Source organism: Lampetra fluviatilis, chromosome 6, assembly GCF_964198595.1.
Source record: "Lampetra fluviatilis chromosome 6, kcLamFluv1.1, whole genome shotgun sequence".
NCBI lineage: Eukaryota > Metazoa > Chordata > Hyperoartia > Petromyzontiformes > Petromyzontidae > Lampetra > Lampetra fluviatilis.
In genome coordinates this window covers 13435857-13461728 of record NC_136280.1, presented here as the reverse complement: position 1 = coordinate 13461728, position 25872 = coordinate 13435857, and the positions used below count along the sequence as shown (strand labels likewise).

Genomic DNA, 25872 nt, shown 5'->3' with positions numbered 1-25872 from the left:
AATTGTATGCTTTTATTCCCCCGCTATGGGAGGAATCTGGACAACCTGGAGGAAAACCCATGGACCTCCGATGAGCACGGTTGGCTACGTACGGTGCGAAAAGTTCAACATACGTGCAAAACAGGGGGAGAACATAGAAGTGCCACACAGAGATAAGTGCCCGAGTTGGCAATTGAATCCAGGCCAGTTGTTGAGAGGCCGAAACAACTGTAAACACGTTGCATTTGATCGCAGTAAACACAGGTTTATTATGGTGGGTCGCAAGGCCTGGAGTTGGACAACCCTGCCACAGCGTGTAGTTCATGCATACTGCGTGTGGTTTGTGGTGGTTTGGTCTATGTGTGGTAGTTCACTGGTTGAGTGGGGTTTGTAGTTAACTGTGGTAGTTCACGTTATGAGTGGGGTTTGTAGTTCAATGTGTGTGGTAGTTCACTGTGTGGTAGTACACTGGTTGAGTGGGGTTTGTAGTTAACTGTATGTGTTGTAGTTCACTGTGTGAGTGGGGTTTGTAGTTAACTGTGTGAGTGGGGTTGGTAGTTCACTGTTGTAGTTTACTGTGTGTGTGGGGTTTGTAGTTCACTGTGTGGTAGTTCACTGTGTATGAGTGGGGTTTGTAGTTCACTGTGGTAGTTCACTGTGTGAGTGGGGTTTGTAGTTCACTGTGTGGTAGTTCAGCCGGCATGTGGGTTGCGGTAGTTCCTCCCAGCGTATTTTGCCTCTGAGCCGAGCTCCTCTTCAATTCTGTTGGAACAGATGCAGCTTTAGACACAGGCGCGTATACACTCAGATTCATACAGGTGTGTGTGTCTGTGTACAAGAGCACAGGTACATACCAGGCGTGTGTGTAAACGTGTCTGTGTTAGTGACGAATTTCTGAACCGATCTTCGGCCTCCTAGGTCAACTGAGCCTTAAATGAGATCCTCTGGCGTGTAAACATCAGCACTGGGGAGAGCACCCACACCCTCGTGTGCCATTGCCTCCCTTAATAAGTGCTCGCTAACAGCACTTGTCCCAGGAGCCTGTTAAAGACTTTATGGGGCATCTTTGTCATTGCTTTTGTGTGTGTGTGTGTGTGCGCGCGAGAAGAAGCGTGGTACCGCATGAGCTGGTTGTATTTCGCCAGCCTCTCGGAGCGACACGCAGCACCCGTCTTGATCTGGAACCGCACACAGGAGAGGGGGGTGCGCACCAGTAGACAAAGTGTACACATGTCCATAGACGTGTGTGTGTGTTATTGTTGCGTGTGTAGTGAGTCCAACTGAGTCGCAGACTTTATCTTGGGAGCAACACTATTTATTACGCAACTTTAACACAACATCACACAATCTACACTCGGGTCTCAAACACCCATCTAACCACGCTACGGCAGAACTAGACACGGTTCGCTATCCCGGCCCGGACCACAAGCTGGGTCCCGGACCGCGTGGCTAGAGGCTTCTTCTCCCCGACGTGGATCTTCTTCACACCAGCACACGAAGAACCCCGAGCTCCTCACGGGGCCCCCGTTTTCCCCCCTGGGCTGGGGCTGGCTCCGCCCTTCGCCCCGCCCACATTCCAGATCTCTCGAGCTCCTTCTCGAAGGCTCCCGAGAGCTCTTTTAGACCACGTGACCGCTCAGCGGCCCCCGTCCACCGGTGGCCCCCTCCAATATCATCCGGTCACGTGACAGCAGGTCAACCAGCGTATCATGCCCCAACGTAACCCTGGCTGGCTGACGCTCCCTCGCTCCCTCACCGGGAGCCTGCACCGCACACTGCTCGCGGTGCCTCCGCGCTGACCCCGCGTTGACCAGCGCTCACCCAAACCCCGCTCGGGCTGGTACTACGCCCCGTAAGCGGGCTACACATAATATCAGCACATTAACCGCCGTGGCTTCGTAAGCCCAGCACCACACAGTGACAATCACAGTCACCACACCTGTGTGTGCGTGTGTCTGTGTCGACTAAGCCTCAAATGAGTACCTGGTGGGGTGTGTAAAATCATTGCCACTGGGGAGACTGTCGGCCGGGCGTGGTGCTGGCCACCCACCCCCTCATTTGCCATTCCGACCTTCATAGGTGCTCGCTAACAGCACTTGCCCCAACAGTCTGTTAGAGGCTATATGGGAGGGGGGTGGTCTTTGTCTTCTTTTATATATGTGATGTGGGGAGCGGTAGCGCACTAAGTTTTAAACCCGTCGACCCGTGCTCGATCTTTGTCTTTGTTTACCTGTCCGGCTCCGAGGCCTACGGCAAGGTCTGCGATGAAGGGATCTTCAGTCTCCCCGGAGCGGTGGCTCACCACGACTCCCCACCCGTGCCGGCGAGCAGCCCTCCACCTGCAGCACAACGCGGCACACGACTCGGTACGGCATATGCTGGACTACTGACCACAGCATACACTCTACAACACAGGTCACGTAGCATACACCATACACTACACATTACTCATACAATACACTATACACTACTCATGGCATACACGATACACTTCATAGTGTACACTATACACTACTCGTAGCGTACACGACGCTACACAGCATTCATAACTACAGCATGCACAATGTATGTACGTGGATATCTGTATGCGAGTATGTGCATATGCGGTGTATAAACATCGCCACAAGGGGGACAAAGACGGCTGGGCGTGGTGCTGGCCACCAACCCCCTCATTTGCCGTGCCTGCCTTCATAGGTGCTACTCGCTAACAGTAATGACCCCATATTCTGATGCAGCTAATCTGGCTGTGACGGTCCCACCTGATGACGGAGACTTGTGTTGCCTCCAAAACGTCGTGATTTTTGTTTTATTTTATTTTATTTTCATTAATTTTGATGTTTTACCTACGTGACTTTACCGAAAAAACCTAAGAATATGATTCCTTGCAGTCACGAAAGCTTCAAATCTAGAAGTAATGACCCCAACAGTCTGTTAAGGCTATATAGGGGATATTTATGTGTGAGTGACGTACGCGCGGATGGTCTGCGTGAGTATGTGTGTGTGATTGTGTGTGGTTGTGTGTGTGAGTGACCTACGCGCGGATGGTCTGCGCGAGTATGTGTCTGTTTGAGTGTGTGTGTGTGATTGTGTGTGGTTGTGTGTGTGAGTGACCTATGCGCGGACGGTCTGTGTGAGTATGTGTGTGAGTGTGTGTGGTTGTGTGTGTATGATTGTGTGTGGTTGTGTGTGTGAGTGACCTACGTACGGATGGTCTGCGTAAGTATGTGTCTGTTTGAGTGTGTGATTGTGTGATTGTGTGTGGTTGTGTGTGTGAGTGACCTACGTACGGATGGTCTGCGTAAGTATGTGATTGTGTGTGTGGTTGTGTGTGAGTGTGTGTGTGAGTGTGTGTGTGAGTGTGTGTGATTGCGTGTGTGATTGTGTGTGTGAGTGTGTGTGTGAGTGACCTACGCGCGGATGGTCTGCGCGAGTATGTGTGTGGTTGTGTGTGTGATTGTGTGTGGTTGTGTGTGTGTGAGTGTGTGTGTGATTGTGTGTGTGTGGTTATGTGTGAGTGTGTGTGTGATTGTGTGAGTGATTGTGTGTGATTGCGTGTGTGATTGCGTATGTGATTGTGTGTGTGAGTGACCTACGCGCGGATGGTCTGCGTGAGCGTCCCCGTGTGAGTAAGTGACAGCGTGAGGCTGTTGCACGCTCGCTGTCCAGCCGCCAGCTCCACGCGTGACTCACTGCTCACGGTCAGAGAGTCTCCCACCTACACACCCACACAATCGGCGTGTAAACACACAGGTATTATATACAGGTACAGATACACACGTATATACAACTGCCGTTTGCCACTCGGTGGCGGTGACGTCACCGTGGCATCTGTGCCAGGCTAGGTGCACCTTAAGGCATACCTGTCAATCCCTTATCAGTGCCTACCTTATTCATCCTACGAAGTCCCATCACAAGGGAGAAACACAAACAAATTGATCATTTTTTGCCCGCATTGAAACGGCTGTACGCCGTATTGACCTGAAAACTCAATTCGCTTGTACAAGAATACGGGTAAACCGTATGGGTTGATGGGTATGTTGAGGCCACGTGAAGTGTTAAGGTGCAGTTATACACAAAAACAAAGATTCCCCATTTTACCATAACATACTGTTGGGGCAAATGCTGTTTGCAAGCATCTATGAAGGCCAGCACGGCATACGAGGTGATGTGGCCAGCACCACGCCCGGCCACCCTTGTCTCCCCAGTGGCGATGTTTACACACCATACCAGGTACTCATTTGAGGCTGAGTCAACCTAGAGGAGGCCCAAAACTGGTTCAGATATTCATCACAATTATTATCTGCGAGTGGGAATTGAACCCGATCGCCGGGTTCAAAGCGTGATGTGCTAACGCAGGGGTCCTCAAACTTTTTAAACAGGGGGCCAGTTCACTGTCCCTCAGACCGTTGGAGGGCCGGACTATAGTTAAAAAAAACTATGAACAAATTCCTATGCACACTGCATATATCTTATTTTGAAGTGAAGAAACAAAACGGGAACAAATACAATATTTAAAATGAAGAACAAGTAAAGTTAAATCAACAAACTTGCTAGTATTTCAATGGGAACTATGGGCCTGCTTTTGGCTAATGAGATGGTCAATGTCCGGTTTCATATTTGTCACTGCTAGTCGTAACAAGTGATGCAAGTGTGCATCCGTTAGTCTAGATCTGGTTGGAGATTTCAAATGTTTCTTTCTGGAAAAAGTCTGTGCACAGACATAAGTGCTGCCAAAGATGGTTGCCATTTTGAGTGCATGGTTCCTGAGATGAGGATATGTCTCAGAGGGGAGAGATGCATAGAAATTATGAAGGCTGCTTGACTTGAATGCGTCTTTCAGAGTCACAATTCTGCAGTTCAGCCAGTTCCATTTGGTAAATTGTATCCACATTTTCAATGTCAATAGAAAATGGGTTACGGAAAAGCTGTATGTCCTGTTCATGGAGATGAAGCTCTTTAAATCTAAATTGGAACTCCTTTTGCAATTTTTCCAGTGAATCCACACATGTTTTGTTTGGGAATTGCAACCAATGGTTTTTCCGCTAACAGATTTTGAGTTGTGGGGAGATGGCAGAAGTTTTCCTCCTTAACTTGTTTGATGAGGAGGCCTAATTTTACTTCAAATGCTTTGACATGTGATTGCATATCACAGAGGAGCTTCCCCTTTCCTTGAAGTTGCACATTGAAACTGTTGAGTAGCTCTGTTACATCTGTCAGAAAGGCAAGGTGCCATTTCCATTCTGCATCATTGAGCTCTGGTACTTCTTTGTTTTTTGAAAGCAGAAAAGCTGTAATATGTGGAAGTAAGTCATAGAAACGTTTCAAAACTCTCCCTCGACTCAGCCAACGGACTTCTGTGTGGTACAGAACATCTTCATAGTCAACATTTAGTTCAGACAGAAATTCCTGAAATTGTCTGTGGTTTAGTGCATGAGCTCTAATGAAGTTAACACAAGATACCACAATTTTCATAACAGAGTTCCACTTCAGTGATTTACTACACAGCGCTTGTTGGTGGATGAGGCAGTGTATGGCTATTGGATTAGAATGGTTATGTTTGTCCATCTCTTGGTTAATGCGAGCAATTACTCCTTTCTTAGACCCCACCATGCTAGGAGCACCATCAGTTGTCACACTGGCTAGTTTAGCCCAAATCAGCTCCAAACCATTCACAGTTTGGCAAACCTTTTCATAGATATCCTCTCCTGTAGTTGTTCCTTTGATGCTTTGCAGTTCAGCAAGCTCTTCTGTGACTTCGAAATAGTCATTCATCCCACGAATAAAAATTAGAAGTTGTGCAGAATCACGAACATCATTGCTTTCGTCGAGTGCCAAGGAAAAATAGGAAAGTTTTTTTGTGGAGTTTTGCAAATGCTGATGCAAATTGTCTCCCATTTCTTCAATCCTCCGTGTAATTGTAGGTCCTGAAAGACTCACTGTACTAAATAAATCGGCCTTCTCTGGACACATCTCTTTGGCAACAGAAAGAAGGCATTCTTTAACAAATTCTCCCTCCACGAATGGTCTGCCAGTGCACGCTATTAGCTTGGCAACTTGCAAACTTGCTCGCAGTGATGAAATATTTAGCTGCTTCTGCTTCACAAAAGTATTTTGCTGAGTTGTTAATGTATTTTTCAGTTTTAATATTTTATCTTTTCTCACTTCTCCGACCAAACAATCATATTTATCTTTATGTTGAGTTTCATAGTGTTGACGTAAATTGTATTCTTTGATCACAGACACTATATTCTGGCATATCAGACACACAGCTCTTTCCTTGTACTGCATGAAAAAGTAATCATAAGTCCACTGTTCTTTGAATATCCTACACTTCGAGTCAATTTTTCTCTTTCTTGACATCAGTTTCCTAGGGAGTCAAAATTGCTATTAGTAAAATACCAATATATATATACAGCGCTACAAAAACAATATACCAGCAATAACTTTGCCCACACAGAGACATACAGACTGCACTGCCCATCAATGCAGTCTGATTGGGGGAACTCCGCTTTTACCCCAGGCTCACACTGGTGCGGGTGCCATTAAAAAGTTAATTACACCTGCAGTTTTGTTCACAGATCGCAGTACATCCCCAGCACACAGGAATATCACTGGGAGTGGAGCCGAGGGGCAAGTGAGGGAGCTGAGGGAGGGAGAGCCAGTCAAGCGCAGCCAGGGGAGGGCTGGCAGCCTTAGGCCTGGGGGGCAAGTCCAGTCAATTGGCCCATTGAACCATTCACCAGCGCAGCCCAATGAGTGCCCACCGCCGCAGCTCAATCAGTGCCCACCGCCGCAGCTCAATCAGTGCTCACCAGCGCAGCCAAATCAGTGCTCGCCACCGCAGCCCAATCAGTGCCCACCACCGCAGCCCAATGAGTGCTCACCAGCGCAGCCCAATTAGTGCTCACCAGCGCAGCCCAATTAGTGCTCACAAGCGCAGCCCAATTAGTGACCATGGGCCGGATAAATGTCCTCGGCGGGCCGCATGTGGCCCGCGGGCCGTAGTTTGAGGACCCCTGTGCTAACGTATACACAGGTTCATAGTAAAGGTTTTTTGGGTTGGATCGCGTAAGTATAAATGTGTCGAAACCCTCCACAACCCGACACAACCAATTAGTAAGGGATTTGTCACGTAAAGAAAACGCGCCAATCGGTTATTACTTCAGCCCACCGGTGTGTTGGAGAGTAAATCCACAACATTTACAATTTGAGTAGTGCAACGTTTTGCCGGTAATTACATCCAGCATCATCGGGCGATTTGCCAGAATGGTGAAGCAATCCACCTGCTTCCGGTCGTAAATAGAGTAAGATGACGTCATCACTGAACCCATCAGGTGCACACACATTTACATATACACGGGTATGCACACACGTTCACGAGCACATACAGTGACACATACAGGTAAACTACAGGTAAAGATGGTTCATTAAATCGGGTTTATCAATGGTTAATTGCAGTGAATGTGTTAAATCTGACGTAATGCTGGTTACTGTCTGGAATGACGTTAAATCTTGCTTAATGTTGATTACAGCTAGTTAATGAGTTAATTTTGGTTCAGGAATGGTTACTGGCTGATTTATGCATTACATCTCACCACTTGGAACGATCCAGACTCTGTGAATTTAGACCAGGCTGTCCAGTCATCTTGGTCGAACGGATCTTCAAACGACACCACTGCAACAACAACAACATCATCATCGTGGAATCACGAGGACATTTGGTATGTGCGCCATTCTTATAGCGCAAGGCTATCGCGAAACGCACCGTGTTTCACAGTCTGCAGTAGTTTTGCACGAGGGGGGGGGGGGGCGATGTTGCGACATGTTTTCCCAACGAAGCAAGTTGCTGATACATTTTCAAATTTGGACCATGACACTGGCACACTGCCAGAAGGCCATGTGGCTGATGGGATGAGTAAAATGAATTTTGTTTCCATGCAGAGAGAGAGAGAGCTATTAGAGTACGAAACGTCGTACTCAAAATGTAAATGTTGTGGGTTTACGCTCCAACACAGCAGTGTGCTCAAGTAGTAACTAATTGACACATTTTGTTCACGTGACAAACCTTACTAATTGGCTGTGTCAGGTGGTGGTGGGTTTACGACGTATTTGTATTGACGCGATCTAACCCAAAAAGCTCTGACTTATTATGAGGAGACATTGTCTGCTTATTTGTTTTATTACATTGGTACAAATGATAAGTTTGTGTTACTCTTTTCGTATGATGTCAAGGGATATTTAACATCCACTGTGATTTAGACACTGCATATTTCATGGTTAACACACCCGCAGTAGCGATATAAATCACCAGCACCACCATCACCACGAACATCACCAACACCACCGTCGTCACAGAGAAACACGACCGACACCACCATAATTATCATCGTCATCATCACACCGATATTAAGTACCTTGGAAATCCTTGGCGAGGTCTCGGTAGCTCTGAGCCAAAGTGTCTGCTGAGATTAGGGAATCCTCCTGCCCTTCCTCCTGCCGAGTGGTAAAGTCCGGGTCAGTGTCAAGTTCCATCACAGTGTACAGTCATGCAAAGTCAACGATGGTTATAAAGTTTATTTTTTATGCAGCCACTAGGCTACTAATTACAGTGCCTGGAAGATATAACGATATGTGAGCATTCCCGCGTGTGTGTGTCTGTGTATGTACGTGGGCATCGGTAGTCTAGCAATTAGCGCGCTGCTCTACGAACCCAGCCAACACCAGTGACGATTATCTGAAGTGATCCTGGGCCTCGCCTAGTTCGAGTCAGCCTCAAATGAGTACCCGGTGCGGTGTGTAAACATCGCCACTGGGGAGACAAAGGCAGTCGGGCATGGTGCTGGCAACCCACCCCCTCGTGTGCCGTTGTTTGGCCTTCATAGATGCTCGCTAACAGCATTTGCTCCAACAGTCTGTTAAGACTATACGTAGGATATTTGTATGTGTACGTATTTGTGTGTATATGTGCACGTGGTGTTGCAGTGGTTGATGCACTGCGTTGCGAACCGGGCAACCAGAGTTTAATTCTCGCTTACGATCAATATCGATGACTAATATATAATTTGGAACGAGGCCTTCCTTAGGTCAAGTCAGCCTTAATTGAGTACCTGGTGCAGTGTTTAAATTATCTGCAATGGGGAGACAAAGGCGGCCAGGCGAGGTGGCCACCCACCCCATCATGTGCCTTGTCCTTCATAGGTGCTCGCTAACAGAACTTGCCCCAACAGTCTGTTAAGGCTATATGGAGGATCTTTTTGTGGTAAATCTCGTGCTTACCTGTGTCTGTATTTACATGTGTGGTACATCCCGTGCATACCCGTGTGTATGTATGCACCTGTGTATGTGGTACATCCCGTGTGTGTACCTGTGTGTGCGGTATATGTCGCGTGTGTACTTGTGTGCAGAGCCGGCCCAGCCACTAAGCGACCCTTGCAATTGCAAAGGGCCCCGTGGCCAGCAGAGGGCCCCCTAGAGTCACTGCTAGCTTGTGGGTGAAAAAAATCATACATCAAAGGGGCCTCCAACCAAATTTTGCTTAGGGCCCCCAAAGGTCTAGGGCCGGTTCTGCCTGTGTGCGTGTGTACCTGTGTGTGTGGTACGTTGCATGTGTGCGTGTGCGGTACATGTCCTGTGTACCTGTGTGCGTTTGCGGTACATCCCATGCACGTGCAGGTCCGATGCGGCCGCGTCGATACCTAGCACCACTGCGTCCTGGTTTCCCGAGCGCTGCACAGCCTCACGCACCAGCTGTAGTGCTGCACACACACACATTACACACACATTACACACGCACACATTACACATACATTACACACATTGAATACAGACACAGACCCCGATACCCATTGTCACTTCTGCAGCAGGTAAACAACGTGGTGCATCCTGGGTTCGCAGTGCAGAAGAGGTGTTTGCGTGTTTTGTCTCGATGATTCCAATTTTAAATGGAGGCCACGGACTGCGCCACGGAGCTTTTAGCGAGCGGTAAACAAGGTAATACTTCACGCTACCTTTACCCTACCGGATCATTCTTCCGCGCTACCTTTACCCTACCCTTTACCTTACCCCTTGACATGTCGACACCTTTACCCTTTTACCCGGTAAAAAGGGTAAATTACCTTACCTTGCCGAGGCCTAATTGTAACGCTAAGTCGTCCGCAACAAAGGTGGGTTCACACTGGACTGCTTAATGCAGTGATGTAATGGCCACTTAAAACCCCATTATTATTTTCATCAGTTTTTAAGGACCATTTCAGATCGTTTTTGGCTCTTTGGGTCATTTACATTATGAAATAACGTAACGTCTTCATGCAAAAAAAAAAGTAATGTCAGTCTATGCAAGAGGACGCCACTTTTAGGAGCAAAGGCACAAAACTGATGTCATGTGTGACATTATTCAACATCAATCGGGAAAAAAAAATGTTTGGCTCATCAAAACCTTCAGACCTAGCATTGACATGTTAGTTTTTGAGAAGGATCTGAAAATTGGGAACACATCTCTACATCATATTATTATCACAAGCATCACTTAAGTGATTTTACAGGAGTGGTGGAGAGTTGGGGGCGCGGAGGAGCTTCCTTCAGACCGCACTATCGCACGGGAAGGGAGGGCTGGATTTGTGGGTTGCCCGTCAGACCGCACCATCGTACAGGAAGGGGAGCGAAGGGAGGGCTGGATTTGACTTATTTCCTTTTTTTATTCAAGGGGCACCACGGTAGTGAGACGTTATCTTCCTCGTCCAGTATGCAGGAGGTATATTTGGAGTTTGCAAGTTCTCACCGCGGTCGCGTGGATCTTTTGTCCGGGTCCTCCGGTTTGACCCTCCACATTTAGAAACATGCATTTAGTTTATTTTGCTGCTGTAAATTTCCACATGATAAGCCACTTTGTTTAGCTATCATTTGTGGCCAGTTTGCTTATGAACAATAAGCTAATAGCAGAGTGGGCTTTACCTGGTAGGGATAAAAATAGTTTAGTTTTATTTGTATATACTTTTATGTAAATTGTTTACCTTTCCTATACTTTTCACTCCTATCGTGGTTTTGCATTGTTTGTTGTTGCAACTTGCTGACCCGCCCCTACTGGACATCTGTGCAATGGAGCTTTAGAGCTCATCAGATTCTTCCAGTATAAATAAAGGTTCTGATTCGGGGCTGGATTCGTGGGTCACCGTCAGACCGTACCTTCGCGTGCAGAGGGCAGGCTGAGCGAGAACGCGCCCTGGTCACCCACGTTGGTCGCGCCCACCCCTTGGCGCTCGCGAAGCAGCGCGTGCAGCGCGTGGTGCACCTCGGCGCCACGCCGCACCGCGTCGTGCAGCGAGCTCGCGCCCACGGGCAGCACCAGCACCTCCTGCAGGCCCTGCACGCCCCCGCCATCCGCGTGCAAGCCCCCCGCCAGCACGTTCAGCACCTGCAACAGGGACGATGGGGGAGGCAGGGAAAGAGACGCGGGTGTGTGCGGAAGGATGGATGGATGGAGACAGCGGTAGACGCAGTAGCAGCAATGGTAGCAGCAACGGTAGCGGCAGCAGAATTATCAGCAACATTAATGCCATCGTTTAGATCAGCTACAGCTGCACTTGTATGTGGGGAGTGGTAGTGTAGCAGGTTAGCGCACTACACTACGAACCTGGCGACCTGAGTTCGATTCCTGCTCACGACCAACATCGGTGACGAATATCCTGGGCCTTGCCTAGTTCGACTCAGCCTCAAATGAGTATCTGGTGCGGTGTGTAAACATCGCCACTGGGGAGACAAAGGCGGCCGGGCGTGGGGTTGGCCACCCACTCCCTCGTGTGCCGTGCCGGCCTTCATAGGTGCTCGCTAACAGCACTTGTCACAACAGTCTGTTAAAGGCTATACGGGGGATCTTTGTGTTTGTCTTTGTGTGTGCGTGGGGAACGGTAGTGCAGCAAATAGCACGCTTCGCTATGAATTCGGTGGCCCAAGTTTGATTCCCGTTCACGGCCAACACCAGTGACAATTATCTGAACCAGTCCTGAGCCTCCCCTAGCCTGGCTCAGCCTCAATTAAGGGGCCGTACATAAACGACGTCACGCGATTTTGGCCGATTTTTACCCCCCCTCCCCCACTCGTCACACGGCGTCACAAAAAGTCAGACCCCCCCTCAAATATGACGTCACAAAGCTCTGCCCCCCCCCCAAACCATATTTCCATTTTGAAAATAAAACATGCTTCAAATCACTTTAAACTATTGTCATTGTAATGCGTATTTAATGTGGCGCTGCACTCTGATGTTGTCGGAGAAAACATTTATTAAAAAGTCTATTTAATTAAGTAGAACGTGTTGCCTATATTTATTTAAAGTTGTGCATTTCGATGTGACGTCACATTTCTCAAACCGCCCTCTCCCCCCCCTCGTCACACATCGTCACAAATGTCTGACCCTCCCTATGTGCATGACCTGTAGGGTGCAGTTCATTAACATCGCCATTCAGGAGACAAAAGTGGCCAGGAAATAGTGCTGAACACCCACCTCCTCGTGTGCCATGCCGGCTTTCATCGGCGCTCACAAACATCGCTTTCACCAAAAGGTCTGTTAAGGCTATACGGGGGATCTTTTGTTTTTTTTATGTGTGTGTTACCGGTACTGGGAGCACTAGGTTGGTGTTCCCCGCCAGATGGGCGATGTGTTTGTACAGCGGCACATCGTTCTCCACCGCGCCAGCCTTGCACACGGCCACGCTGACCCCCAGCAGACCGTTACACCCGAACCGAGCTGCACACACCCACAACAACAACAACTACATAGTTAGCAACACCATCAATAACACCGTTAACACCATCAGCAACAGCGTTAACAATATCAATTTCCCAGGGTTAACTGGTCAGGAGGCATTCATGATGCACATGCCGTCCTCTTCTGCATAGAAGTGCATCATGAAGACCTCCTGAGCAGTAAACCCTCGGAAACTGGCGCGTGGAGCAGCAGGAAGTAATGGTCTCAGCATCATTGAATGTTGAATAATCCGGAGATGAAATCACTACAGTTGGAGAAGCATTTTTCTGGTGAGATCTTTCTTTATCCATAAATTGTTCAGATATTCAGTCTCAACCCCAACCACCATAATGGATGTTACCAATAGCAACAACATTACCAGCAACTACCCCCAATAGCAATAAGGAAAGTAACAACAACATGAACAACACCATATTCTTTGGTTATTTTGGTAAAGTCACGTAGATAGAAAAATTATATTAAAAAAGTGAATACAAATGATAAAAAAACATTAATTTAGACTGTAGCCTGGTTCTTAATCGGAGTGAGTGTACTGGCAGTCGATAATGTAGACTGCTGCCTGGTTATTAAGTTTGGTGAGTGTACTGGCAGTCTCTAGCGTAGACTGTAGTAATGGTTATTAAGCTGGGTGGGTGTACTGGCAGTCTATAATGTAGACTGTAGCCTGGTTCTTAACCTCGGTGAGTGTACTGGCATTCTATAATGTAGACTGTAGCCTGGTTCTTAGCCTGAGTGAGCATACTGGCAGTCTATAATGGAGACTTATTATTGGTTCTTTCAGTAATAAAAAACTAAGGAAAAAAACCACGACGTTTTAATCACAACACAAGCGATCGTCTTAAGGAGGAAAGAGGGAGATGGGCGTGGCACAAGAGCAAAAGTTCCTGTGGTGCAACGAAGTGGGCGGGGCATATGTGCCCTGGGGTCAGAGAGCACCAATGTGAAGCACGGGACATGCAGTGCCACAAAACGTCTCGGTGTCAGAACGAAGTGGGCGGGGCACATGTGCCCTGGGGCAAGACAACAAGAAAACGACACAAATCAAGTCATGCCTTGACCTGTGCTCCCGCCGACAAGAAAACACAAATGAAGTCACGACCCAAAGTGGTTGATGACATCTTTCCAATGATTGCTGAGTTTATAACCATCCTCTCGGTGGAAATTGTGTCTGCGTCTGTATATATGGATGTCTTCATGAACGAATCTTTGTTGATAGCCAGTGGGCTTGCAAAGTACCATCGTATTCGAGAACTCAATTTCGTGTGAGCCAGCCGCATTAAAATGATGAACAGCCACGGCAGAAGTATTGGTCCTACCATGTTTAAAATCTGCCTTATGCTCATGAACACGGTCCGAGACATGTCGCTTAGTTTCCCCAATGTAACTGCTGCCGCAGACACAGCTTAGTTTGTAGACGCCGGGATATTGCATGTCAGAAATCTTGTTCTTCACAGATGGGATCAGATCACGAATTTTATTTACTGTTAAATCGGACCTGGATCATGTGTTTGTTGATGATTTTGAAAATATTTTTGGTTACCCCTGCTATGTATGGCAAGATGATGGTTTTGATTGGATCCTCAGATGGCTCCTTCCTCACAGTTGGGGTGATAGCTTTGCAGATTGTGTAGTCAGAATATCAATTCGCCTTGAGAGCTTGGTGTACGTGTTTGAGTTCACTGGTTAGGTGTTCATGGTCGAAGATACATTGAGCTCTATGGTGTAGTGTTTTGATGAGGGATTTCTTCTGGGATGGATGGTGGTCGGAATCAGGTTTTAGGTAGGCATCAGTATGGGTTACTTTCCTGTAGACAGAATGGCTCATTGAGCCATCTGATCTCTTTTTGATTAGGACATCCAAGAATGGTAGCATTCCATACTCTTCTACCTGCTTGGTGAATTTGATGGCTGGGTGTATGGAATTGATGTGGTTGAGGAATTGGTTCAGAGCCGGTTGGCCATGTGGCCGGATGACAAACGTGTCATCCACGTACCTCTTCCACAAGGACGGGCGTAGTGTGGATGCCTGGATGGCGTCCGTCTCAAAATTTTCCATTAAAATATTGGCTACAACCGGAGAATCAGTGATGATACTGTTCGTTTTTGTAACGAGGCTGTTGATGGGATCTCTTTAGATTTTTGTGTAGCTACCATCATTAAGTAGGTCCTGAATTTTGTTATTGTACACGGTTTTGTCCATGATGACCATGGCATTGCCCTTGTCGGCTGAGAGGATGACGATATCATCCCTCTTTTTCAATTGAGATAGCTCAAAACTCTCATCCTTACTGATGTTTTTGAACAACACCAGTCACAACAATGACATTAACAAAGACAAAGACCCCCCATTTTGACTTTTATACACTGCTCAATCTAGTGCTGTTAGTGAGCACTTATTCAGGCTGGCACAGAGTATTAGGTAGCAGTGTGGCCAACACTCCAAACCCAACCACCTCTGTCTTCCCAGTGCTGATGCTTTACACACTTCACCAGGTACTCATTTAAGGCTGAGTCGAAGTTGGGGAAGGGTCAGGACTGGTTGAGATATCACTCGCCACTGATGTTAACAATGGTTGAACTTGGGATGGCCAGGTTCTTCTTCCAGTGCATAAACTACTGCGCCACCACATCCCATAATAACAGGAAGAATATAGGCAACACCAGCCGACAGCCTCAGACTAATAATAATATCCTTTATCCTGAAAAGCCTTGCCGAGTCTCAAGACCCTTTTTTCATGAGGCTACTGCACTGGGATGTTTGGCCAATTCCATGAATGAGTGTTTCACTTTACGTGTGTAGTGGTATAGTGGTGGCTGCTGGCAGAAAAGGGGAACTGCGGTGTATGGCAGTACTCGCATCAGCAGGCCACGTTATATACGATAGGGGAGCATCTAGGGGAAAAGTCAGAGAAGGGGCGCACCAGGAAGCCCGGGAACCCGCTAACAGGTTCCAGAAAGGGGGCGTGGCCGAGGTGGAGCAAGGCCACGCTGGGAGTATAAGAGGGGGCTCTGAGCGGGAGCTCAGGGCTGTTACTGAAAATGGAATCCCCGTCGTGCTGTTCAAAATCATCGTCGTCATCGTCATCATCTCGTCATCGTCACCATCTCGTCGTCGTCATGTCCGTCTTTACCATCCCAGGGTGGTATTAGTCAGACAGCCTACCAACTGTTCTAACTAAGTAGTGCCACTAGGCAGTCTTAATTATAATAGTGTGCACCCACGTAGGGTGTGTATTATCCCGACGGTGCTTGTTAAAGAAGTCCCTCCAAGTATTACTGTCTCCGATCTGCGTCACTACACGTGGAAGCATAATAGTCGAGTACCCTGAGAAACCGACCACACATACGAGGGGCTACTCAAAGCTCCACCACATAGATTTACTCAAGAATCTATTTTACTCTACAGTACTGCCATTTACTAGCCATCTCAGGCCCTATGAGTTTTCCGAATCTCTGCATGATCCACCTACCCTTGCTCCACCGCACCGCAATGATGGATAACACCACAGCACCTGTGCCAGGCTAGGTGCACTTTGAGGCCAGTTTTGAAGGTTACCAGTGTTCTAGGCTCACTGAAACGACCGGAAGATGCACTACATGTGCTCACGACTGTGCCTCATTGCTGTGTTTTATCTGCCCGGCACTCCGCTTGTTGGTGTGAGCATCGCCCCAACATCTCCGTTGCTCAAGGGCGGCTGCTATCAGTCACCCTCCAGGAAATTTCAAGCGCGGTGAGGGGGAGGTGAGGTGAGAGCTCACACAGGTTAGCGGTTCCATCCATGGCCACGAGGAGGTCATCGATCTTCTCCTGATCCTTGACATTAACGTCCTGAAAACAAGAGGCACCACGACCACTCAACCACACGATGATGATGATGATGGCGACGATGATGATGATGTCATGCATCATCCCAGTAAACATGCAACGCTGGCCTAACGTTGCATATCTACTCAGGCACTTTACTGATAACCCAATTATCACACAACCGATAGCTTACGAGCCATTTGTAAGGCAACGTGCAGTGATTGACACAATAGCTTATACTGTATTTTCAAAAGCTGTCATTCAATGGACAAACTGGTCCTACTGTGGGAATGTGGACATTTTTTTGCACTGCTTCAGGGCCACCACAAATTGTGGATTACTATAGCGGTAGCATCGTGGCTCTATATTAAGGATTTAAAAAAGTTGTATAATTAATTCGAATAACTTAAAAAAAATATATAACGTTTTTATTTACAGTGTGTATGTTGAACTTCTTTCACACTGTATGTAGCCAACCGTGCTCATATATAGCACTGTACATACACAGAGTAATATACATACACATGTATACAGGATATAAACGGACACATACTGTGTATATTATTTATGTACGCTTATTTACCTCGGAGAGCTTCACTGAGTCTCAACTCCATTTTAGGAGGGTCCTGCCCAAGTTATCACAGTAGGGGGCGATGTTGCTGCTGTGTGTGATCCCAACTGCATTGGGATGTTTGCAGCAATGGGATCACACACAGCAGCAACATCGCACCGGTGTGCTGTACTAGTGACGAATTGGCATATTCTATTTTCGTGACAACCCTTACTAATTGGCCGTGTCGGGTGGTGGCGGGTTTAACGACACATTTATATATTTCCGTAATCTAACCCAAAAAAACCTGTATTATGGAGCATTGGGATGTTTGGCCAAAATTGTACGGGTTTGTTTTAGGCTTTGGGATGAAACCGGAACAAGGGGGGAGAATTTCGATTGAATGCTTTCGTGTCTGCAGGGATTCATCTTCTTGGTTCTTTCGGTAAAGTCACGTAGAAGGGAAATAATAAAATAAAAAAAATAAAAAAATACAATTCTCACGACGTTTCGGCCACAACGCAAGCAGCCGTCCTCAAGTGAAGAACAGGTCTGTCGGAAAGACAGCGTCTGAATGAACACCACCAAGCTGGGCAGCGTATATTTAAGCTGGGTTAGAGGAGGAAGGGCGCCTTGACAAAGGAATTTGCATATGAGCTTGTTGGTGGCGTTCATTCAGACGCTGTCTTTCCGACAGACCTGTTCTTCACCTGAGGACGGCTGCTTGCGTTGTGGCCGAAACGTCGTGAGAATTGTATTTTATTATGTTTTATTTGTATTATTTTATTATTTCCCTTCTACGTGACTTTACCGAAAGAACCAAGAAGAAGGGGGGAGAATACAAACTCCACAGAGAGAGGCGCCCAAGTCGGGAATCAAACCCAGGCCCTTGTTGCTGTGAGCCACACTGTGCCACGCTGCCGCCCTCCCGTTCACACACGTGCTAAATACATGCACAGCAAAGGCACATCCACAAGAGACACACATACTTGCCTGACTGCAGAGTGCAGGACCAATGTACTGATTGATGTACTTCACCACACGGGACACGCCTATACACACACACACAACCCAAGTTAATCCTTGCAGACTACTGAGGCGATTACTTTTAGTGAGCACCTATTAAGACCGGCACAACACATTAGGCAGAGGCAGTAGGGTTGCCACCTGTCCCGGGTTTGGTAGTATAGTGTTAAACGATATGATGGTACACTGTGCATACTGCCCAGTTCTGATAAACCTCGACTGGCTGAGATATATGGGAAAAGGTGGCAACCCTACCAACCCAATCGCCGACGAACTCACTCATAGATTCAATCATTCATTCACTCATTCATTTTCAAAGTCACCCACTCACTCACCCACTCGCTCTCTCACCCACTTGGGTTGCCACCAGTCCGGATATGATGTGGCCAGTCCAGAGTTGGCATCTGTGTTCGGGTGGCAAGGTTTGATTTGTCCTGATATTTGGTACTGGTATTGTGTTGAACTTTATTGCAGTCGACTGCACAGTTTTTGATAGACCTAGGCTGACTGAGAAATATCTGGGTTTTGTCAATGTGAGACGTGGCGACCCTAGGATGCAGTCATGCCAGCATCAGGGACACAACTGAGAACGTGATGACGAATTTTATTTCTAAATGTATAGATGCTCTGTCACCTTTGTCTCCCGATTGCTGATGTTCATGACCACACCACGGCATCGGGTTCTCATTTAGACTGAGTGTACTGTGAGGGGCCCTCATCCAGCCGTGCATTGACAAAGGGCTGTATGTGTATCGTGGAACGTGTTACAGGGTATCTCCATATCTTCCCGTCTCTACTTGTCTCCCAATGACATCGCCTGTCTCCCCGTATGTTCCCACTCCTTAACTAATTAGTATAGTTAGTTTCTTTGTGTTTGCCTATGGGTTTCTCCCCGTGCCTCCCCATGTCTGCCCATCTCTTCCCATGCCTCCCCGTATCTCCTCGTGTCACCTTGTCCGAAGAATCGCGTCTTGTCTCCGTCTCTCAGCTCCGTGGGCTCGTGAGCTCCGCGGGAGACGCCACTCGGCACAGACGCCCGAAAGAGCCCTGAGTGGAGACCAATGACACTCTGCTCACCTCACTCACCTGGCAGTTGTAGGGATACGTATGGGAACGATTCATTGAATGTGTGGATGAATTTACAAAGCATTGGCTGGGTTGCTATCAATGCTAATGGGAGGCCATTAAATCAACGGGATTCGTGATTAATGTGCACCTTTAATCAAATACCTGCATGTAGGTATCTGATTAAGCACTCATATGGTTGAAAATATCTTAACATATAGAGGACCACAAAGCTTGGATAACTCTTGTTAGTGTCGGCTCTGTCTCGCTGCCTCCCTGTTGTGGTTCCTTGTGACTCTTCCGTGTGTGTTACAAATTGTAAAGTATATTTTAGATGCAAGCTGCATGAATGATGACACTGTATAAAACTAAACCAGCATTCATAGGGGTCCCCATATTACAGATTAATTGTTAAGGGCATTTCACTTATCTTGAAACCCTCAGAGGACAACAATTAATCGTAGCTTACTGCCCTGTTACTCCCCAGTTGTGCAAGGGCACCACCATCTTTGATCACTGATGCATCTGAAATATATTGACTAAATAGAACTGAATATTGCACATGAATACCAGGGTTATGAACAATTCATCACACGATTAAAACTCTCTCACCGACCAAAGGGGCAGGGTGTCGCAGAGATAACACTTGTGCCTCACAGCAAATTATCCTGGTTTTGATTCCCAACTCGATTTGACGACTTTCTGTGGGGAGTTTGTATGTTCTCTCCCCCTGTCCTGCATGGGTTTCCTCGGCATTCTCCAGTTTCCTCCCATCGCTATAATGTAAGTGGACTTGGCCAAACATCCCAATGCAGACAAAATCACTTGAAAATTACTCAATTGGGATCACACATAGCGACTTATGTGAACACTTGGTAGGACCCTCCTTAAAGAGAGTCATGAGGCTCGCAAGGAAGCTTTAATGGGTAAATATGCAGAATAATAAATAGGCTACTGTGTGAGAACTTTGTTATTGAAACACCTTTGTATATGTATGTGTGTGTCTATGATCCTCACCTTTGTGTGTGTATAGATCCACCTCCACTGTGGGATTCCCTCTGGAGTCGAAAATTTGCCGAGCGTGAATCTTGAGCACAGACATGTCTGAGCACACAGACACACAAGGATACACAGATACAAAGACTAAGATGCCCCACATAGCCTTAATAGGTTGTGGGGGCAAGTGCTGTTCGTGAGCACCTATGAAGACCGGCACAGCATATGAGGGTGTGGGTGGCCCGGCCGCATTTGTCTCCTGGGTGGCAATGTTCCCACATTGTACCAGTTACTAATTTGAGACTAAGTCGACCTAGCTGAGGCCCAGGACATTATCGGGAATTGAACTCGGCTCACCGGATTTGAAAATACAAGGAACAAAATACATTATCAGACAATACACTTCCTTCACATATTCCTGGGAGTTGTTAAATTCGGGTTTTTTGTATTACCTTAACCATGCCGCACATAGATACAAGCATACACACGCACGCACACAGCAACACAACAATGAGACACACAGACAAAAAATTTATAAAATAAAATAATAATAAATCACGACGTTTCAGAGGCAACACAAGTCTCCGTCTTCAGGTGGGGCCGTCACAGCCAAATTACCTGTATCAAGTGTAAAAATGTATTGTATCAAGTGTAAATTTAGCTGTGACGGTCCCACCTGAAGATGGAGACTTGTATTGCCTCCGAAACGTCGTGATTTATTATGATTTTATTTTATTATTTTTTGCCTACGTGACTTTACCGAAAAAACCTAAGAGTATGAATCCCTACAGTCACGAAAGCATCAAATCTAGAAACATACAGACACACACATTTATGAGATCTCACACAGATACAATAATGTGGACTCCACCATGGAAGAGAATCTCTGGGGGAGTAGGGGTGGGGGTCATGTGTAATTAAATGACAGCAAATTTCAATGCGGAGATACGGGCAGAATCACAAAACTTTAAACGATGAAACAAAGCAAAATACGCCTACAGTGAAATGTGAATTGGTCCACAAAGGTCTCCCGGCAATGGCAAGTCGACACGTCCGGAGATGAAATCACGAAGGCTGGAGAAGCACTTTCTCGGTGAGATATGTCCTTACCCACAATGGTTTAGAAAGCCAGTCTAAATCCCTAAATCCCAACCGCCGTAATGAATGTTTCTGGAAAGGGTGAGCGTGATGAAATCATTTCTGAACAATATTTGAAGGCAACAAAACATTTTGACTCACTGTTGTGCGTTCTGAAGTTTTAAGATTCGCCTTTAACTGGCCACCGATGCATGGGCTTCTTGACAAGCACACGCAAGGGAGTGTTGTGGGGGTCATGTGGGCGGTTCCCATCCTTACAAGGCTGAAAATTGGACCTTAATCTGTATTGATATTTACCAGGAAATATACATTTAATGTTTTGTTTGCATTAATGTAGGGCTCTATTTAAGAAGCTTTACATTTTAGGACTGCCCCCCTCCCCTTCCTTTATTAAACCAGGACATTAATTTAATAATTTGAGACGAATGATACATTGCCTCTCTTGCAAGAACGACCTCGGTTACATGAAGTACAAGCTTTGCCTGTAACTAATAAAAGAATTTAAAATCTGTTCGAAATATATACCGACAACCAGTGTATTTTTTTTATATTGGTGCCACCTTTATATTTTCTACATTTGGAAATTACTCTTGGAGCTGCATTTTAAATTGATTGAAACTATTTCACTTGGGAAGCTGATCGGCCAAGAGAAGAGCTTTGCAATCGTTCAGTCTGAAGAAGACTATAATCGGATATTTTTTTTTAAGGGAAAACTCGACCCTGCTGATAAAGAATTAGACTTGGTGATGCTTTCCGACGACGTTCTACTCGTCATGATACGAGCAGATGAGTGCGATGATATAGAAGAGCAATGCAAGTTTCCAGTCTAAGAAACATGAGCATTTCCACGTGCAAATGTGTCCACACAGATCGTGGGCTACACAATCAACTATTGTCACGATTTTGGTTAAATGACTTGCAGCTGTATAAATCACCACATGTCACACTACTGAAAGATAAAATAAAACAATTTAACTAAACTATTTTTATTTTCCCAGGTAAGGCCCACTGAGCTATATAGCTATTTTTCAGAAGCAACCTGGCCACAAATGATACCTCAACAAAGTGGCTTATCACGTGGACATTTACAGCAGCAAAATACTCTAAACGCGTGTTTCTAAATTTGGAGGGAAAAACCGGAGGACCCGGAGAAAATTCCACGCGAGCCACGGAGAAGAAAATATACAGACATCAGGATCGGGATCTAACACACGACCTCCTGTATACCAGGCAAGTGAGTTACCATCTCGCCACGTCAACGACCATGGTGCCCCCACCGTCGTTGAGACATCTTCTTCTTCGCTGGAATCCAGGAAAGTAATGGCGTAATTCAAGTCTCCGAGTGGAAGATAACGTCTTGGAAATGTTTCATCTGGTAAGTAACCAGGGCACCCCCTGACCACCTGATCTGGGCCTCTAGGAGTTCAGACACTCCACGCTTGACGCGTCTCCTCCAACGCGTCAGCGCCTCGGTGTCCTTCCGAGATGCCGTCCTGCCATTTGATCCGCGTTGGGCAACGCAGGGGGAATGTGCTTGGGTTGCCTAATGTGGCAATCGTGGTTCGTCCACGTTTCACGTGCGTTGCAGTCGACGTTATACCAAAGTCGAAGATTCCCCCCTCCCCCACCATAGCTTTGAAGCAGACTGCTGGCAGAAGATCTATTAGCGAGCACCTATGACGGCCGGCACGACACACGAGAGAGTGGGTGGTCGCACACCACGGCCGGCCGCCTTTGTCTTCAAAATGCTGATGTTTACATACTGCACCAGGTACTCATTTAAAGGCTGAGTTGGCCTTGGGGAGGTCACGGACCAGTTCAGATATTAATCACCAATTTTTGGCTGAGAATGGTAATCCGACCTGCATCGCCAGGTTCATTGTGCAATGCGCTAACCACTGCGCCACCTTGTACAAAGACCCCTCCCCCCCACCACATATACTTAAACCATACACCCACACACCACACACATGACACACACGCAAACAGGTGGCTCAGCGGCAGAATGAGTGGCTTGCACTCCGAAGGTTGCAGGTTCATATCCTGTTAGAGGGTTTGCTCAGCTCATCATCCCTTCAGGGTCAATAAAATGACTGCCGCTGTGTTGGGAAGTCAACACTGGTTGTCTTATGGATATACTCGCCCCCCCCCCCGCCATAAGAATGTGGAATTTTCATCAATATGGCTCAAGGCTATAAATAGGAGATGAACACTGCCTCGATGTTTGACACACGCATGCACTGTACGTGATGTGCATTGTGACAGCACCAAGGCATCGTCATCTCACTGTTGGTCACCCCGGCTTGCGGTGGGAATTCCACATTCCATCGGCAGAGGCAACAAAATACAAACAAAAGTAAAACCACCGTTGAATTCCCACAAAGTCAGTGGCGCAGCTACAATTACACCGGGACCCATGTGCCAGAGGGCCCCACGAAGAGCAAGGGGGGTGGGTGATAAATTGGACAGGAGGCCCAATTCAAAACCTTGCACCAGGGCCCATGCCAATCACGCCAAGCTACTTCACCTTCACAAAGTGGGTAGTCCGTTTAATAACCCCCAGAGGGATGATGATGAGCTGAGTGGACCCCGCTATGGGATATGAATTCGCAACCTTTAAACCCGCGAGTCGAATCCTCGGGCCACTTGCAGCATCCTGACAACCCTGGACACCGTAGAAGCGAAGCTGCCTCGATATAGTTCGACTCGGCTTTTTTTTGCTACAAAATGACCGAGCTGAAGTCTTGTTAAACATCGTTTGACACAATCCTGTCGACTAATTCTTTTTTGTTTAAGCCGAGAGGGAATGTGGCAGGGTTAGCGTACCCGCGAGGCTAAAAATACGTTAATAAATAAATAAGACCCCCTTTCCCAATAGACAAATTTGGCCTGGGAATATATTTAGCCCTCAGAGACACCAGTGGGGTCGTGGAATAAAAACACAGACTCTGGACTGTGCTTGCTGCGTGGTGGCATCATCCTCAAGCCATGGTCCTCCTGCAGCAGATCCAGTCAATGTCCTTTATTTAAACAGACTTGGAGCCCACATCCTTTATTCTAACCACATCAGCATCATTCAATTAACCAAGCGAGACCCCAATACACCACTTTTTTCTTTTTCACGACAGCCCAACCTGACTGCCATGATACAGACGCACACTCTTATTGTGCTTAAAAGTATGACTGCGGCTACATATATTTTTTATTCTGGATGTCATAGGAGTGTGACATTTTCACCTCTGCTGTGGGGCAGTAAAGTAGCAAATCAAGCATTGCCCCGTGTTCGTTTGAGCAGGAAACGAATCTAATGTTTGACTAAAATAAACGGCGCCTCTGACCAAACCACATAGAATGCAATCAGATCAGATCCTGCAAGCTAAGCAGGTTTATAACCTGCAAGTGTTTTGATAGGCTGCCACGACGCATAAACTACGCATGTCTTATAGGCTGCTAATGCAGCAGTGCAGTAAATACACCATTGTACTGTACTAGACTCCAGCATCTATGCTCCCCACCTTCCCCAACCGGCGTTTATCGGCATTGGTGAAGTATGGTCAAATGACCCCCAAGATACGCATGACCTCGTCCAGCCGCAGATTGACTGTATTTACGTACATAAGTAATTATTATTATAATGATGCAAGGGGTTGGGCTGGTGGAATATTTTCCACCCAAACATCCAGACATCAGCCCATTGAGAAGGGCATCTCTTACCCGGAGGGTCACCTGGTTAATAAAAATGCAGAAATATAGTCCTAGGAATACAACACTGGGCCAGAACATTTTACACGAATGATACCGTTAATATTTTTGGAAAGATATTTAAAAAAACATTCGTATGCAAAGCTTAATTAGGCGTGGCCAAAGCTTTCTGTTCGACAAAGAACTTTGTAGCATACCGTGTTGCAGTCAGTCAGTCTTTACCACACACATTGACACGGGTGGACGATCCCTATACCACTAAAGCTCAGTAATTCAATCTACCACCATTCGTCCCAACGCTGGCTTCTACATCTCTCGCTCTCTCATACAAAGACAAAGATCCCGCGTGTAGCCTTCACAGACTGGTGGGGCGAGTGCTGTTAGCGAGCACCTATGAAGGACGGCACACTAGGGGGTGTTGTGGCCAGCATCGCGCCCGGCCGCCTTTGTCTCCCTATAGTGGCGATGTTTACACCGCGCACCAGGTACTCATTTGAGGCTGAGTCGACCTAGGGGGAGGCCCAGGTCCGGTTTCAGCTAATCGGGATACGAACTCTGGTCGCTACGCACAGCACTCAACTTCGCTTGGCACGAAGCTCTTCACCCAGCTACAGGGGGCGCGGTGTGACGATGAGAGCCTTGTAAACGTTACCTGCCCGGAGCCGTGTTCCCGTTGCGGAGAGGAAGGAGTTGGATCCAACAGGCGTGTGGCCGAGGAGCAGCGGCTGGGAGTGTGGAGGGGGAGGGGTCACTGTGGAGGGAGAGGCTGGCAGTGAGTGGGGTCACTGTGGTAGTGAGTGGGGTTACTGTGGAGGGAGAGGCTGGCAGTGAGTGGGGTCACTGTGGATGGAGATGCTGGCGGTGTGAGAGTTGGGTCACTGGAGCGAGAGG

At 47.1% G+C, this 25872-nt stretch overlaps 1 protein-coding gene across 2 annotated transcripts; it reads right to left on the bottom strand.

Moving 5' to 3' along the window:
• Positions 1 to 100: 100 nt before the first annotated feature.
• On the bottom strand, positions 101 to 25872 carry LOC144932919 (alpha-enolase-like). 2 transcript variants are annotated; one of them, XM_078857318.1, is made up of 14 exons: positions 25634 to 25872; positions 20203 to 20289; positions 19072 to 19167; positions 18088 to 18146; positions 16499 to 16568; positions 12585 to 12718; positions 11161 to 11389; positions 9616 to 9734; positions 8394 to 8472; positions 7575 to 7654; positions 3573 to 3694; positions 2210 to 2318; positions 1099 to 1157; positions 101 to 741 (listed from the first exon to the last, which is right to left on the bottom strand). In XM_078857318.1, exons 2-14 carry the CDS (start codon positions 20285 to 20287, stop codon positions 672 to 674), a joined length of 1311 nt encoding a protein of 436 aa, XP_078713444.1. In that variant the 5' UTR covers positions 20288 to 20289; positions 25634 to 25872; the 3' UTR covers positions 101 to 671. The 2 variants fall into 2 exon arrangements, with proteins under 2 accessions (XP_078713444.1, XP_078713445.1); XM_078857319.1 differs by lacking the exons at positions 18088 to 18146; positions 20203 to 20289; positions 25634 to 25872 and having other exon boundaries at positions 19072 to 19083.

Bases quoted from the DNA above. Each gene is read 5' to 3' on its own strand.
- LOC144932919 (XM_078857318.1), bottom strand. From the start codon at position 20,287: ATGTCTGTGCTCAAGATTCACGCTCGGCAAATTTTCGACTCCAGAGGG. The intron at 18,147-19,071 runs GTGACACGAGGA...GTGTGTGTATAG, and splicing joins GACGCGATTCTTCGGACAAG to GCGTGTCCCGTGTGGTGAAG. The intron at 2,319-3,572 runs GTAGGTCACTCA...GTTGTGCTGCAG, and splicing joins CTCACGCAGACCATCCGCGC to GTGGAGGGCTGCTCGCCGGC.